At 39.6% G+C, this 17,525-nt stretch overlaps 1 protein-coding gene across 20 annotated transcripts in view; it reads right to left on the minus strand.

Moving 5' to 3' along the window:
• Positions 1–17,525, minus strand: part of PPP6R3 (protein phosphatase 6 regulatory subunit 3) — a 163,119-nt gene that overhangs the window by 40,924 nt on the left and 104,670 nt on the right. For 18 of the 20 annotated variants that reach the window (XM_033206080.1, XM_033206079.1, XM_033206078.1 and 15 more), the window contains 5 exons: positions 10,385–10,514; positions 7,710–7,862; positions 5,293–5,442; positions 3,217–3,281; positions 110–225 (listed from right to left, as the gene is read on the minus strand). In XM_033206080.1, coding sequence (XP_033061971.1) covers positions 110–225; positions 3,217–3,281; positions 5,293–5,442; positions 7,710–7,862; positions 10,385–10,514 — 614 coding nt within the window. The remainder of the gene's footprint in view (positions 1–109; positions 226–3,216; positions 3,282–5,292; positions 5,443–7,709; positions 7,863–10,384; positions 10,515–17,525) is intronic. The other 2 variants (XM_033206085.1, XM_033206084.1) reach the window with 1 other exon arrangement.

Genomic DNA, 17,525 nt, shown 5'->3' on the forward strand with positions numbered 1-17,525 from the left:
AAGAAGTTCCACAAATCACTATCAAAAACGCTACATGCATTTCTACTTGACCCTTAAATCCTTTCTGCAACCCAACAAAAACATAATTCAAATTTCACCAATAACTTACCTTTGATAAGCTGCTGCACTAATGCACTGTTGGGGCCCTTATCAGTGCTATGCACGATACAGTTAGCTATCCTCGTCAGGTGTCCCATGTAACCATGCCGTCTTCCTCCCTCAGCCCTGATAAGAGGTAAAGGATAAATACTCAGATTCCTGATAGGATGAAGTGATGAAACACTCAGTAAGTGCTGCGGACTTTTAAGCAATCATTTTAAACACTGAAGGCACTGAAGAAGATGACAATGGACAGAAAAGAAAAGAAAAAGGAATGGAAGGTGCCAGAATATGACCATGCAGTATGGTTGGGGAGGGGTCTGAAATTGTCAAAGATTATATGGCAGCCTCAGTCAACAGGCCACAATTTATTCAAATCTCAAAAATCATCACTCACTGTCAATAACACATTATCTTTTAAAAGATCAAATAAACATTCACTGATGCCTCATGTTACTGTTATTTTATATCTTTTTTATGAAATGTTTTCAAACCTTAATCAGATTATAAGGAACTGAAGTGAGAATTCTGCTAATTCATTTTCTTAAAAGACAGCAAATTTTTATTATATCAATGAACAGAAATAATTATCTACCAATGACATATCTCAAGTTAAGATATCAGCTGATTTGAGGACTTAGCCAAGATAGGAGACAGTCAACTGGTACTTGACCATACACCATTTTGAACATATGCAAATAAACTTAGTCCTTGTCCTTTTCCAATTTAGGGTCTCATCTTCCCAATCACGATCAATCTTTACATTTAAATAAATTCATATCAGGCCAGGCACAGTGGTTCACGCCTGTAATCCCAACACTTTGGGAGGCCGAGGTGGGTGGATCACTTGAGGTCAGGAGTTCAAGACCATCCTGGGCAACACGGCAAAATCCCATCTCTATTAAAAATACAAAAATTAGCCAGGCATGGTGGTGCACACCTGATATCCCAGCTACTCAGGAGGCTGAGGCAGGAGAATTGCAAGAACCCAGGAGGCAGAGGTTGCAGTGAGCCAGGATTGTGCTACTGCACTCCAGCCTGGGTGACAAAGTGAGACTCCGTCTCTCTCCCTCCCTCTCTCTCTCTCTATATATATATACACACACACATATATATAAAATAAATAAATTCATATCAATCTGAGTTATCTGCATATTTACAAAGTGCCAAGACTTTATAAGCTCTATGAAACAAAAGATTTTTTACTGCAGAGAGCAGGGAACAAACACTGCAGAGATTTTTGCTTAGAGAGAGAAAAGCCTTTCAGGAGCAGTAAGAAAAAAAAAATCATCCTATGCTTGAAGGCTTGCTTGGAAAATAAGGTATCTGCCAGAGAATCTTAGAGGGCTTGGGGGTGCCTAAGGGTAAGAAAGTACAGGGTTGATTATTTATTTAGAGAAAAGATCTTGCTTGTCATCCAGGTTGCAGTGCAGTGGTGCAATCACAGCTCATTGTAGCTTCAAACTCCCGGGCTCAAGCAATTCTCTCACTTCAGCCTCTTGTGTAGCTGGGACTACAGGCAAGTACCACCACACCCGGCTAATTTTTTGTAGAGCCAGGATCTCCCTATGTTGTCCAGACTGGTCTCTAACTCCTGGCTTCAACCAATCCTCCCATCTTAGCCTCCCAAAGCAGTGGGATTACAGGCATCTACCACCGTGCCTGGCCAGGGTCAATCTGCACTGAGTTGCTCAGAGTCTCTTTTAGTTCTTCAGTAAGATCCAGAGAGCCAGATGTTACCTAGAGGCAACTTAGTCACTCTCCTGCACTCCCTCAAGTACACAAGTGAAAAAAAACAAAGGCCCACCTCCAAGGTGGTCCACGGCTTCCAATTGCTTCACGCTGCTGTGCAAGGAGACAAGGAAAGTTCTTTCAGGATCCCTCCAGATGGAGGGAATGGTATTCACCAGGCCTCCAGAAAACAGGGCTCACCAGGAGAGCAGGGTATAAACGATATCTCAGCCCTGGCCAGATGAGGAGCCAGCAAGAAAACTGGAGGTTGGGAAGGGCACACGGAAGCCAAGACGGAGTCAGACATATAACCAGAGATATCAACTAGGCCACAAACAGCACCTTCAAGGAGCTCCATTTGGAAGAATGTATCTAAGGTCTACCAATACTAGCCCCTTGCCACAAACAAACAAAATGCCAACTTCCCACATGAAGCCAAATCAAAACCCCAGCAGTGCTTATTAAACAATTAAAAAAAAATCACACCTCACAAAGTAAGACTGACTCCCAAGAATCATCTAGCTTTCCTGGAGACACAGAGACACACAACAAGAATGCTAGGAAATGATCAACTACAAAGGACCGTGAGAGAAATTTTGGGGGTGACAGAAATGTCTTGACTGGGGTGGTGGTGGTGACTTCAGGCATCAGTCAGAATTCCTAGGAATGTACACCCACAATGAGCTTTCCCATGTAAGAATTATATCTCAATAAACCTGTCTTAAAAACAAACACAGAAGCACGCCTTGAGAGTGTTTCCCAAACAGGCCCTTACGCCGCCATGCTTCAGAATCTACGGGAGGACATACAGGCTCCCAGAGCACTAAAGAGGAATGCTGTTACAGACAACACCTGTAAGAAAAAGTTTTGTGTAACAAAGCTACTTACATGTATCAACTAACACTTCATATAACCTTGCCAATCAGCTAACAAACATTTTCTAAAAAGAAAATACTGAGCAATTTTTTCCTCTAGGTCCCTGTACTAAGCAACTCTTCTCTACAATGAAAATACGTATGTAGTACCTTCTGTTCTGAGTATAAGGTGACCAGGACAAATACACTAAGTTGAATCATCAAGGACTTCACTTCAACCTTCTAACTCTTAGAACAATAGCCATTCAAAAAGGACCAGGAAGTTTCAAAGGCAGCACAGAGGTGGGGAACACTCCAAACTCACCGGTGTTGCCCCCAAAATGAGAGGACCTAACAAGAAATTATAAATGTTATAAAATAACTGTTACAATGAAATAAGCTGGGGAAAAGTTTAAATTGTAAAATGGCCAGTATCATGTAATTATTTCCATATTTTTTCTGACTAGGGCAAGGAGGTATTATTTTCTTCATACTACCACCCTGAATTCCTTTCAAAAGACAATTTACTTACTGTTTCTTCTCATTCATCTCCCAGGCTTCAAGTATTCGTTCTATTAATTGACATTTTTGGAAAAGCTGAATAAAAAAGAATATTCCAGTTAACACTTCAAAGCATCGAAACTTTTTTTTTTTTAATTATACTTTAAGTTCTAGGGTACAAGTGCACAACGTGCAGGTTTGTTACATATGTATACATGTGCCATGTCGGTGTGCTGCACCTATTAACTCATCATTTACATTAGGTATATCTCCTCCTAATGCTATCCTTCCCCCCTCCCCCCTCCCCACAATAGGACCAGGTGTGTGATGTTCCCCTTCCTGTGTCCAAGTGATCTCATTGTTCAATTCCCACCTATGAGTGAGAACATGCGGTATTTGATTTTCTGTTCTTGCGATAGTTTGCTGAGAATGATGGTTTCCAGCTGCATCCATGTTCCTACAAAGGACACGAACTCATCCTTTTTTAAGGCTGCATAGTATTCCATGGTGTATATGAGCCACATTTTCTTAATCCAGTCTGTCACTGATGGACATTTGGGTTGGTTCCAAGTCTTTGCTATTGTGAATAGTGCCGCAATAAACATACGTGTGCATGTATCTTTATAGCAGCATGACTTATAATCCTTTGGGTATATCTCCAGTAATGGGATGGCTGGGTCAAATGGTATTTCTAGTTTTAGATCCTTGAGGAATCACCACACTGTTTTCCACAATGGTTGAATTAATTTACAGTCCCACCAACAGTGTAGAAGTGTTTCTACACATCCTCTGTTTCTCCACATCCTCTCCAGCACCTGTTGTTTCCTGATTTTTTAATGATTGCCATTCTAACTGGTATGAGATGGTATCTTTGATTTGCATTTCTCTGATGGCGAGTGATGATGAGCATTTTTTCATGTGTCAGTTGGCTGTATGAATGTCTTCTTTGGAGAAGTGTCTGTTCATATCCTTTGCCCACTTTTGGATGGGGTTGTTTGTTTTTTATCTTGTAAATTTGATTGAGTTCTTTACAGATTCTGGATATTAGCCCTCATAACTCTAGGTTAAAGAGAATAGTAGTATGCATAATCTAGCAAGCTAAATGTTGCTAAACCAAATGCAATGTGATAATCTACTGCAGACCCTCAGACCACCACAGGGATTCAAATCAGGATCCACACCCCCCACAGAACATCTACAGGAAACTCAGTATTACAGGTAGTGCAGTTAACCTAAAGCAAAGCCAGGTTTTATTAGCTGTGAAAATTCAGACCAGAAATATAAAACCTGAACTAAATTAAAACGGAATAAAGAAAACTATGCCTTGGCAAAAATTTAACTTAGAATCCAAAGTAATACTAGTACTTTTAAAATGTGAGCAAGTCTTACTTCCGATGAACTAACATGACTGCATTAATATTACACACAAGTAGATTTTGCCCAAATTCTGCAAGTCAGAGACAACTGCTGTGGGCTGCAATAATGGAATGTGCAGTGCTAGTTCTTCTCAGGTGTCATTTGTCTTTCCCGTCAACTTCACTGTTCCAAGCTAGCCTTTTCTACATTTCAGGTTTGCGAGTAAACCAAGTGTGGGCTAGAAATTTTTAAAGTACCATAGATCTACCAAGCAAGAAAAAATCTGAAGACTGACTTAGTAAAATTATCTCATATTTGACAGAAGAGAAAAAGAGACCCCAGGAAGAGACTCTCAACATCACAAAGAACTCAATTCTCCCGATTTTCAGTCACGTATTCAGCAAAGAAACTATACTCTGGTCTGCCAAATAATAGTGCTAATGTTTTCTATAGTATTTAAATATCTATGATTTTTCAAATCATCAAAATATTTGTATATCTTCAAACCTATTAATTTTCCCAAATAAGGAGGCCACTTAGCTTTTTTCTCACAAGACAGTTCATTTAACAGTTATTTGTCCAGTACTTGATTTATATAACGATTGGTTAAACGTGAAACAAACATGATAGTTAAATATTTAGACTCTGAAATCTAACCTCAAGCCCTTAAACCTCAATTCATACCACAGTCAAGTGGAAAACTGCTCTAACCAGGAGAGAGTGGGAGAAAAATGAGACCAAATAAGCTTACATGTTTTAATAACAAATTATCACCAGTGGAGTCTTGATCAGTAATTGTGGTATTTTCTGTGTTTTCAAATGGACTTGCAAGAATCAGTGCAATACAAATTTCCACTTGTGTATGCAAAAAGTTATTCCATGTATACTTGAAGAACATGTTCTACAAAAAAGAAAAACCATGTTTTATTTGGTTACCTCAATGTTTAAGCCAATATTTTAATACATTTATACAACAGTGATTTAATAAAGTAAAAATGATGTGCTCTCAGTCCAAAAGGACCAATTAAAAGGAACACAAGTTCACATCATTAGTACTTGCATAACCACAGTTTCATTTTCTGTGGCTTCAGTTACCCATAGTCAACCATGATCTGAAAATAGGTGAGTATAATACAGTAAGACAGGCTAATGCAAGAGATGACACTCACATAACATTCATTACAGTATAGTATTATAATTGCTCTACTTTATTAGTTATTATTAATCTCTTCCTGTGCTTAATTTATAAATTAAACTTTGTCACAGGTATGTATAGGAAAAACACATAGTGTATATATATAGGGTTCAATATCTGTGGTTTCGGGCATCCAAACGGGGTCTTGGAAGGTATCCCTCATAAATAATGGGGACTACATGGGGATGTGAAATACTGCTTTAGAGCCTAAATGACATGCTATTTGCTTATGTGACATGCCAAAACTGGCATGGAATGTAGTAAAAAACCAACAACAAACATACAAAGACAAGAGAACGTTTCTCCAAAAGAAAGGGAGTATCATTTTTGTTTTCAAAGCAACTAACACAAATACTAAGTGTGATAAATTTTCTATAATTTTCAAGAAAATTTATAAGAATTTCATTTTGATGCAACAAATATGTACTGATGGCTTTTGTGCAGGGTATTGTACGAGATGCAATATGGTAGACTGAGGTACACAAAAATATGGTCCACAATCTTGAGGTGCTCATGACTCAACTCTGGCATACAAAAACTAGAACTATCAGCAAAAACAAATGGTACGAGAGGCAGTAACGTGAATCTCCTGGAAGTACAAGGGTTTTCAAATTACTTGAAAAGGTAATAGCAATTCAAAAGGTAAAGAATTTCTAAAAGCACAAAATGCATCAAGTATGTATTTAGGAAATGGCTGGATCTGGTAATCTAATCTCAGAATGAAAAAGTAATGAATGACTCCTCCAGTAGTCTCATCAAATTTAGTCTCATCAAAAGTAGTCCTTAAGATTAACAGAATAAATTAACAATAACTGTACACTTTTAGTAGTAAAATTAAAGACCAGTGATTAATGACTTCGCAAAGTTATATTCCCAGAGTTTTATACACTCTTAGAAGACAAAAACTACGTCCCCAGAGGGCAATGACCATGCTAGCTATCAAAAAAAAAGGGTAATTCTTTAAATCTTCATCTCTTTTTCCAAATTGCTCCTGTTTTCTATGCTCTATACTGATTCAACCCAAAGCTGAAATCTGACTAAAAGATCTCAGTGATGCTAGGAATCATAATGATGTGGCTGATAAAGCACATATAGGTTTGAACTTGGGTGAATTCACATCCTGGCTTCACCACTCACTAGCCATGGAATGTATCCTCTCTCTGGGCATGATCTGAAAAACATATCCTCTCTCTCACTGTAATGTTCACCTGGGTGTCCTGGAGATCACCCAGGATCACATGAATAGTGTACAGAAGATGAACATTACAATGCCCGTCATAAAGTGAACAAACATCTCCTTTGAAACACCCCCAAATCTCCCCCAAATATATGACGTCACCAGATGTCTCGTGAAACCTGCTCAAGGGTTAACCCTCATGCTTTCTGTGCTGTGAGTGGCAGCACAGAGAGAAGCAGCATGGGCTCCAGAGCTGGGCCTGTGGATTCTAAGCACAAACTCTGAAACTGGGGAATTCAGGGGTCAGGGAGACCTAAATCACCCCTGGGCTCTTCCTTCTCCTTCCATCAATAAGCACGCTAATCACTGTCTCAAGGAAGAGTCAATCCAGACTCAAATCAATTAAGACCATTCGGTATCAGGTACATTATACAGATACCTCCCAGTGGCAAGAAGATAAAGGTTTGTCCCCTCACTAAATACGAACAGAAAACAATGCTGCACCCAGCAGTCATCGTCCACGAGACGGAGCACAAGGGAAAGGCCGATGTTGCTTAATCATCTTCAAAATCCTGTGTTACAATTCTTTATACAAAGCAACAGTAGATACCTAGTGAATAATTACAAGCATTCAAAATTTATGATAAACTCAAGGCAAAAACGACCTAAAACACCATTTATGCTCAGACCAAGAAAAGTCACTGACATATTGTAAATCTGTAAGGTTGTAACTTGGTTAAATATCCATGAAATATCAATGGCAAATTAAAATGTCTGTGAGCAGGGAAAATCTCACCAATATGACTCCAATGCTATTCAGCTCCATAAGGTCCCCATTTATACTGCTGGTATTGGTTTGAAGCAGGCTGGATATCAATCTAATGACATTCAACCGGGTATTCCCCACAGGAGGATCCAGCACACCCCATGTGGTCTTCATCACACTTTTCTGAAGAAGAAAAAGCTTTCCAATTAAATTCAGTTAAATGAACAAAGCAAATGGTGTATTTGCTAAGACATGACTCTAGTTTAAATCCGGCAAACAACATGGCCTTAATTTTACACCTGAAACAAAATCTAAAGCTGCTCTTGATATCTTTCAGATACAATGAAATAACCAAGCAAGAAAAAGGAAAAAAAGGCAAGTAATTTCCCTGGACCATACATTTTATAAGAAATCAAGTATCTCCCTGCCTCAACATTCCAAGCTGTCATGAGAAGAAAGCAGAAGGCTACAGAATACCCTAGGAAAAAGCACAGTATTTCAAAATCTGACCAGAAATCTAAACTAAAAGAAGTTATGGCAGGACACAGTAGCTCATTCCTATAATCCCAGCACTTTGAGAGGCCGAAGCAGGTGGATCACTTGAACCCAGGAGTTTGAGACCAGCCTGAGCAACACAGTGAGACCCTGTCTCTACAAAAAATACAAAAATTAGCCAGGCATGGTGATGCACACCTGTAGTACCAGTTACTCAGGAAGATGAGGTAGGAGAATCACCTGGGCCTGGGGAAGTTGAGGCTGCAGTGAGCTGTGACTGTGCCATTGCACTCCAACCTGAGCAACAGAGTGAGACACTGTCTCAAGAAAAAAAAAAAGGAAGACGGAAGAAAGAAGGAGGAGGAGGAAGAGAAGGAGGAAGGAGGAAGAAGAAGAGGAAGAAAGGAAGAAGAAAAAAGAGGAAGAAGAAAAAACTAGTGGTGGTGGTAGTTGCTACAAGTGGTTTTGGAATACAATCCTCAATCTGAGCCAAATCTATGATAAAAATGCAAATTCAGACATTGCCTCTGAATCACAAACCTGAAATGTGATCATTCTAAACCTGTTCTTGTCCATCAACAGGAGTTTCTGTAGTCCGAAATCACAAAAGACAGAAGCAGAACACTTCCTAACTTTAGAAGTCTGAGAGGCAAGGGTGGCATGTCACACCCTAGGTCAGGCTGACCTTTCTGCCCTTCCCCATCCACATCAACAGCCTCGCTCCCTCTGGCTCCCACCCTCCCGAGGACTGGCAGAGCTGTAAGACTCACGGTTCTGCTCTCTATGGAAAACAGCTCTAATTGGCAGGCTTTGTAAAAAACTTCATGGATCTACTTACAGACACATCATATAGTAAAACCAGGTGCAAATAGAACTCACTCAGTCCTCGGAGTAACAGAGAAGTCCAAACAAGACCCTGCCTGATACTTCTGAATCAGGGCCAAGAACCAGATGCCACCTGTTTGTCCACCCAGAAAGAAGATGGGTAGGCCACCTAAGACACAGGTTGGGCCCTTTCTCACACACCTTCTTCCCTGTCAGATCCTTCTCCCACCTCTGTCTTCCATTTGTGATGTTCTATCCTCTTTTAAATCTTTTCTTTTTCTTTCCTTACTGTTTTTCTTCCCAGGACTGGCATGAAGGATGCCACTAACCATCACTGTCAAACACCAACAGAGGCACTTTCCCTAAGGAGGAGCACCAACACTATGGTCCACATCCAACACAGGCTGAATGCAGTTAAGAAGATGTGGCTGGAATGGAACCAGCAGAATAACGCAAACTCTGAGCGCAGCGGTGGAACCACGACCTGCTAACCGATGGCATCAGGTATCTGAAAAGATGATCTGGAGCTGAACTAGACTCCCTTGGTTATGTAAGTTATCCTGTACTCCCCCAACTCCAAATAGTTAAATAAACAGAAAACATCTAATTTAGAAGTGAGAAACTAGTATTCTAAATTCCCAGTAACTCGCACAGGAGATAACCACAGAGATACACACTATATGGGACATCAGATTCAATGACATAGGGCAGAAAAAAAAGGAAACTTAAGAACTGTTGCTGGGAACAGAACTCGCACGGAACTGAATCTTCCACCCTAGACTCCAAAAGCAAGTGATTCTTACCCTTATCTAAATCTGTACCAATCCAAGGGGCGAAAGAACACCGTTTATAGACTGCTGACAAAACTCTTACGGGTCTTCACGGAGGAAACAGTCATTTTAAAATTAGCACATGGGAGGCTCTGTACTGAAAAACCTCCAGGTCATATTCTCTCCAAATTGTATACTAACTTCAACCTACTCTTACTTAAATAAGGTCGACTGTACATCAGACATATACTGCTCCAACTCTGAATAAGAAAACACAATTTCAAAGATCAGTTTCTGAAAGATTAGCTTTTCCTGAAACATTCAAAAGTAATATGTTATGCTACAAGAAGAAAATTCTTTTTTCTTTATTGGCATGTAAGTACCCAAGAATTCACAGAAGAATGAAAAGGTAAACTTCCTAAGCAGATGAATATTTTGTTTAATTCTCCATTCTCCACTCAAAAACAGTAAAAATTACTGACGGTGTTATCTTTTCACACATTTGGTACATGCAGACCACAGCCAGTTCTGCCACTCCTAAGGCCTGTATACATTCGAATGACTGTTTCAACCAAATTACTGGCTGGGCAGCCATGCTCAAGATAGCTCCCCTACCTTGGGTGGCTCCAGCAGGAGTTCATGAAAAGATCCAAGTCTTCCTCTGATGGCTTCTAGAACACTCTTGTTTACTGAACAAGCTGAATGGCTCATGCCTGGTGGGCAGATTTCTATATGGCCTTCGAATCTTGAAACAAAGCAAATTATAATATAATTTTAGTTATTTTAATTTCAGAACAAATCATTCAAGGTTATCAATCATGTATGTCTTTACTTAGTGATTATATAATAATGGTTATATCAACATTTCTGGCTGTGGGAAGAAAGGCTAGGAAGAAAGCATAATGAGGCAGAAGAGATCATAAAACCTCAGCCTCTATAACCTGCAACCCAAACAGCTACAGTATCAGATAAGAAATTACATGTGATTTCTTCCCATTCTAAACGTTGTACGTCCTCATAACTATTATACAATAACAAGTCTCTACCTGACCAGGAAATTTAGAGCAAAAGGAATCCAACCTCTGGATTATAGGGCACCCCACACTGCCTGCCAGTTTGGTTTTGTTATTAATGAACAGGCCTATACTTGTTCCATACAGTTTTTCTTAGATAATCAACATTATTTCCTATTTAAAAGGTTTAAATTATTCTACCCAAAGCTCATCTATGCTCACTATAACCTACTTCTTACAGGAAAACAATTACAGGTGGAATGAGAGTTGGGTAAATACTCAAGGATAAGAATGCTGGGTGACATTAAAAATGTTTAACTTTCTAAGAACTGACAAATATTTCTACGAAGTGGCTGTATTCCCACTTTGCATTCCCAGCAGTAATGTGTGTGACTTCCAGCTGCCCTGCATACTGCACTGAGTACTGTCTATTCCATTTGTCTGCTTTAGCTAAGTAGTGGGCTGAATGATGCTCTCCTACCAAAACATACGTTCACATCCTAATACGCACGGCCTGCAAATGTCACCTCGTTTGGAAAAAAGATCTTTGAAGATGAAATTAATTACAGATCCTGAGATGAAAGAATATCCTAGATTATCCAGGTGGGCCTTAAATGCCATCATAACTACCTTGGAAGAGAGAAGAGGCAAGACAGACACAGAGGGGAAAGCAATGTAAAGAGGATGCAGAGAGATCACAAGCCATGGAATGCCAAGAACTACCAGAAGCTAGAAGAGGAATGCCTTAGCACCTCTGAAAGGAATTCAGCACCATCAACACCTTGATCTTAGACTTCTAGGACTCAGAACTGTGAGAGGATAGATTTCTTTTGTTGTTGTTTCCTGGGCTCAAGGGATCCTCCTTCCTCAGCCTCCTAAGTAGGTGTACAGGCACATGCCACCACGCCTGGCTTTTTGTTTTGTTTTGTTTTGGTAGAGATGGGGCCTTCTCAAGTGATCCTCCCGCCTCAGCCTCCCAAAGTGCTCGGCATGAGCCAACACATCCAGCCTAGGTATTCTTCGTATACCTGGATATAAGTCTCTTCTCACACATTATCAATATTTTCGGGCAGTCTGTGGCCTGTCTTTTAGTTTTCTTAACAGAGTCTCAGAGCACAATTTTAAAATTTTACTGTAGTCTGAGTTGTCAACTTCTGTTTTATGAATTGGGTTTTGGCAATGTATCTAAACAATCTCTATATAACTCAGACAAAGATTTTCTTCTGTTTTCTTCTGGAACTATGAGTTTTATGTCTAGTTCTATCATCCATTTTGAGTTCATTTTTGCATAATCTGCAAAATATATATCAAAGTCCAACTTTTTGCATAAAATACCTAACTGTTCAGGACCATTTATTGAAAACACTGTCCTTTCTCCACTAAAACGCCCCCATGCCTCTGTCCAAAACCTCCTGATCACAGGGGTGGGTCTACTACCTCTGGACTCTGCTCTGTCCCAGTGATCTGTACATCTATTCTTTCACTACACCGTCCTGATTGCTGTCACTTTGTATTCAGTCTTAAAATCAGAGTGTGAGTCCTCTAATTTTGTTTTCTCTTGCAAAATTGTTTTGGCTACTGTACTTACTTTGATTCTTGTGCAAGTTTTAGAATTCACTTGTTGATTTCTAAAACATCCTGCTTATAATTTGTTTGGAATCACATTGAATCTACAGGTCCATTTGGGGAGAAGTGACATCTTAACAATACTGAGCGTTCTAATCCATGGATGGAGTATTTTTCTCCATTTATGTAGGTCATCTTTGATTTCATCAATATTCTATAGTTTTGGGGCATTAAACCTTGCACACATTTTGTTATTGTTAGGTTTGTATCTTAGTATTTCCTTTTCTCTATGTTATAAAAAATAATACTTTGAAAAAATTTCAAATTCCAATTGTTCATTCTTAGTACATAGAAATGCAATTAATTTTTGAGTGTTTGACTTCATACTTGCAATCTCGCTAAATGTATTTGTTAGTTCTAAGAGTATGGTTTTTTTTTTCTTTAATGTTCTTTAGGATATTCTACAAAGACAATCTTGACATCTATGAACAGAAGCAGTCTGACACCGTCCCTTCCACTCTGAACGTCCTTTCTTTCTTTCCTGCCTTATTATTCTTGCCTGGACCGCCAGCATGGCTTGAATAAGAGTGGTGATGGTAAATATGCTTGTTATGTTCCCCAGTTTCAGAGAAAATCACTTCAGTCTTTAACTATTAATAACTATGTTAGTTATGGGATTTTTAAAAGAGGGCTTGGCCAGGCACTGTGACTCAAGGCTGTAACTCTAACATTTTAGGAGGCTAAGATGGGAGAACCACCTAGGGCCAGGAGTTCAACACTAGCCTGGGCAATATAGACTCCATCGCCACAAAACATTAAAAAAATTTGGCTGGACATGATGGCTTGTGCCTATAGTCCTCGCTACTTCAGGAGGCTAAAGTGGGAGGATTACTTAGGCCCAGGAGATCAAGTCAACAGTAAGCTATGATTGTGCCACTGCACTCCAGTCTGAATGGCAGACCTTATCTCAAAAAATATAAATAAAATGAAAGAGGGCTTTATCAGTTTTCATCCAAGTTCCCTTCTATTACTAATTTGCTGAGACGTTTTATCACAAAGGAAATTTAACAGAATGACAGGGTTTTCTTCATTGATCTGATGTAATCAGATCTGTTGTCTGTTGATGTGAAGATTTTTGAAGGATGAATGAGCCTTGCATTCCCAAGACAAACCACACTTTGTCATGATATATATTATCCTTACAATATACTGTTAGACTTGATTCACTCATATTTTCTTGAGGAATTTTACATTTCAGCTCTTGTGGCATCTTGCTACTTGCAGTCGGCCCTCTGTATTCACAGGTACTACATCCACTGACTCAATCAACTGTAAATGAAAAATATCCGCCGGGCGCGGTGGCTCAAGCCTGTAATCCCAGCACTTTGGGAGGCCGAGACGGGCGGATCACGAGGTCAGGAGATCGAGACCATCCTGGCGAACACGGTGAAACCCCGTCTCTACTAAAAATACAAAAACTAGCCGGGCGAGGCGGCGGACGCCTGTAGTCCCAGCTACTCGGGAGGCTGAGGCAGGAGAATGGCGTAAACCCGGGAGGCGGAGCTTGCAGTGAGCTGAGATCCGGCCACTGCACTCCAGTCCGGGCAACAGAGCGAGACTCCGCCTCAAAAAAAAAAAAAGAAAAATATCCAAAGAAAGCTGGGCGAGGTGGTTCACCTAGTCCCAGTGACTTAAGAGGCTGAGGCGGGAGGATCACTAGAGGCCAGAAGTTCAAGGCCAGTCTGGGCAACATAGTGAGACTGCATCTCCAAAAAAAGGTGAAAAAAAAAATGCCAAACAAAAAAATAATACCATTTAAAATAATGAAAGAGCATAACATATATCATTTACATTGTATTACGCATAAGTAATCCAGAGATGATTTAAAGTACACGGGAGGATATGTGTAGGTTACATGCAAATACTATGCCATTAATACGAGACTTGAGCAACTGCAGATTTTGGTATGCATGGGAATACTAGAACCAATCCTTAGCAGATACAGAGGAACAAATCTAGCTTTTGTTCCCATGATTTTGTGTAGTTTAGTCTAGTTTCAAAGTGATGCTGGCTACATAAAATGAGTTGGAAAGAGCTCCCTCTTCTATATTCTGACAGAGTTCTTCCATCTTTGGTAGACTTCACCAATGGAGCCCATCTAGGCCAGGAGTTTTCTTCGTTGAAGGTTTTAAATGTAAGTTCAATTTCTTCAACTGATATGGGGCTGCTCAGGCTACCTGCTTCTTCTTCAGTGATCTTTGGCAATTATTTCCATCGCACATAAACTGCTGAATCTGTTTAATGCATTGTTTGTAGTATTCTCTTATTATTCATCTAAAGTCCACAGAAAACAGTGTTAAAGTTCATAGGGCACAGTCATTCCTATTATTTTTAATTTGTCTCTTTTCTATTCTTTTCCTAATCTGGATGGAAGTTTATCAATTTTATTGATCTTTTCAAAGAACCGGCTTTCGGTTTCACTGATTTTCTGTATTATTTTTCTCATCTCAAGTCCACTGACTTCTGCTCTGAATTTTATTATTTCTTTCCTTCTGCTTGCCTTGGGTTTGCCCTGCCTTTATCTTTAATTTGTAAGGCAGGAGCTTAGATCATTGACACACATTCTTTCTTCTTTTCTAACATAACCACTTAATGTTATCAATTTCCTTCTACTGCTTTAACTGCATTCCACAAATTCTGACAAGTCCTATTTCCATTACCAATTAGCTCAAAATACTTTCTCTCATTTTCCTTGTCATTTCCTCTATGACACTTGGATTATTTAGCAGTGTGTTAATTTTCACGTATTTGAGGCTATTTCAGAAATCTTTTTTATTGATTTCTACTTTAAACAAAGTATAGTCTAAATACAAATGTTACGTGATTCTTATTATTTTAAATTTATTAAATTTGTTTTATGATGAGAAACTGGTCTCGTTATCAGCAAATTGTCTCCTCAAATTCCTATGTTGAAATTCTAACTCCCAATAAGATGACATTCGGAAATGGGGCCCTCAGGAGGTAATTAGGTCATGAGGGTAGAGCCCTCTAAATGGAGTAAGTATCCGTATCAGAAGAAACAGAGTTTGCTTCCAATCTCTCTGCCACGTGAAGACATATGAAGGTAGTAGCTGTCTGAAAACCAGGAGGGAAGCCTTCACCAGACTTCACTGGATCTGCCAGTGCCTTGATGCTGGACTTCTCAGTCTCCAGAACTGTAAGAAATAAATGATGTTGAAAGCCACCTAGTCTATGGCAGTTTTTTATAGCAGCCTGAGCTAAGACACTTGGTAAGCTTCATGTACACCTGAAAAGAATGTGCATTCTGCTGCTGCTAGGGGAGTGTTCTACAAGTCTCAACTAGGTCAAGCTGATTGCCAGCGTTAAGTCTTCTGCATTCTTAATGACCTTCTGTCTAAATGTTCTGTCGACTTCTACAGAATAATTTTATAAATACACAAAAAACGATGGTACAGAGTTCCCATAGAAGCCACACAGTTTCTTTCCCCTATTAACACATTAGTATTGTACATGTCACAATTAATGAACCAGTATCGATACATGAAATACATACTTTATGTAGCTATCCTTAGTTTTTTTTTTTTTTGACAGAGTCTTGCTCTGTCGCCCAGGCTGCAGTGCGGTGGCGCGATCCCAGCTCACTGCAAGCTCCGCCTTCTGGGTTTACGCCATTCTCCTGCCTCAGCCTCCGGAGTAGCTGGGACTACAGGCGCCCGCCGCCTCGCCCAGCTAGTTTTTTGTATTTTTTTTTTACTAGAGATGGGGTTTCACCATGTTCGCCAGGACGGTCTCGATTATCTGACCTCATGATCCGCCCGTCTCGGCCTCCCAAAGTGCTGGGATTACAAGCTTGAGCCACTGCGCCCGGCCTGCTATCCTTAGTTTTTCATCTAATGTCTTTTCTCTGTTCCAGATTCCCATCCACGATACCCATTATATTTAGTTTATATTTAGTTTTCAAGTCTCCTAAGCCTCTTCTTGGCTGTAACAGACTTTGTTTTTACCTACCTTCACAGTTTTGAGTAATGGTCAGGTATTTTGCAGAATGTCCCTTGACTGGAACATTCTGGAGTTTTTCTTATGGTTACGGTTTTTTGAGAGAAAGATTATATGGGTAAAGTGTGATCTTCAATACATCATATCAAGAGTATATGCTGTCAACAAAACATTGGCTATTGGCTTTTCTTCTGGGACAGTGTTTCCCTCTGTCATCCAGGCTGGGTGACGTGTAGCAACCACAGCTCACTGCAGCTTTTCCTGGCTTAAGCGATTCTCTCACCTCAGTAACCTAAACTGCTAGAGTTTCAGGCGTGAACCAATGAGCTTGGCTCTAGCAATTAACTGAATGGTGTTTGCCAGGTTTTTCCACTGTGAAGTTACATTTTTAATTCTCTTTTTTCCATACTGTACTCTTTGGAAGGAATTATGCACAGTCCACACTTAAGGAGTAGAGAGTGCTATTCTATATTCTACCTCCTTGAAGATGAAGTACCTACGTAATCTATTTGGAATTCTTCTACATGGGAGATCTGTCTCCTTTTACCCATTTATATATGTATTTTATAATTTGGGCTTTAACACAAAATGAGTTTATTACACAACTTATTCTGGCTTTGACCATTAGGAACTCTACGTAGTTGGCTCCAACGTCCCAATGACAGCTGCCATCATTTGGGGGTTTTCTTTTTTTTTTTCTTTTTTAATTTTTTTTTATTTTGAGGATTTCCTTATTTTCTGGTACTGTAAGTTGTTTCAGACTTATATGTTTCTCGCCCTGGTCACAGAACCAGCCAATTCTCTGAGGAGCTCTGGTTTCTTTTATTGGAGAACAGTAATAGAAACCAAGATTCTGGGCACTTGCATTTGTTCCTGGAGGCACGTCATTATTGCTGGGACTTCTCGGCTCACAAGTATCTTTTTTGTTTAACTCTTCATACTTCAGTATGGATACTTTCTAAGGTCCTATGATGATTCTCTCCTCAACTATGTCAACTAAGCCCAAAGGCATTCTTCAGTTCTGCTGTTTTTCACTTCTAGCATTTCCATAGGCTCTTACATCTCTCTGCTAATATTCTTCACCTATTCATATGTTTTCCACTTTTCCCACAAGTCTTTAACATAATCATATTTACATTTAAATTATCTGACAGTTCCAA

The sequence above is a fragment of the Trachypithecus francoisi genome, unplaced genomic scaffold (assembly GCF_009764315.1).
Source record: "Trachypithecus francoisi isolate TF-2019V2 unplaced genomic scaffold, Tfra_2.0 Lachesis_group8, whole genome shotgun sequence".
NCBI lineage: Eukaryota > Metazoa > Chordata > Mammalia > Primates > Cercopithecidae > Trachypithecus > Trachypithecus francoisi.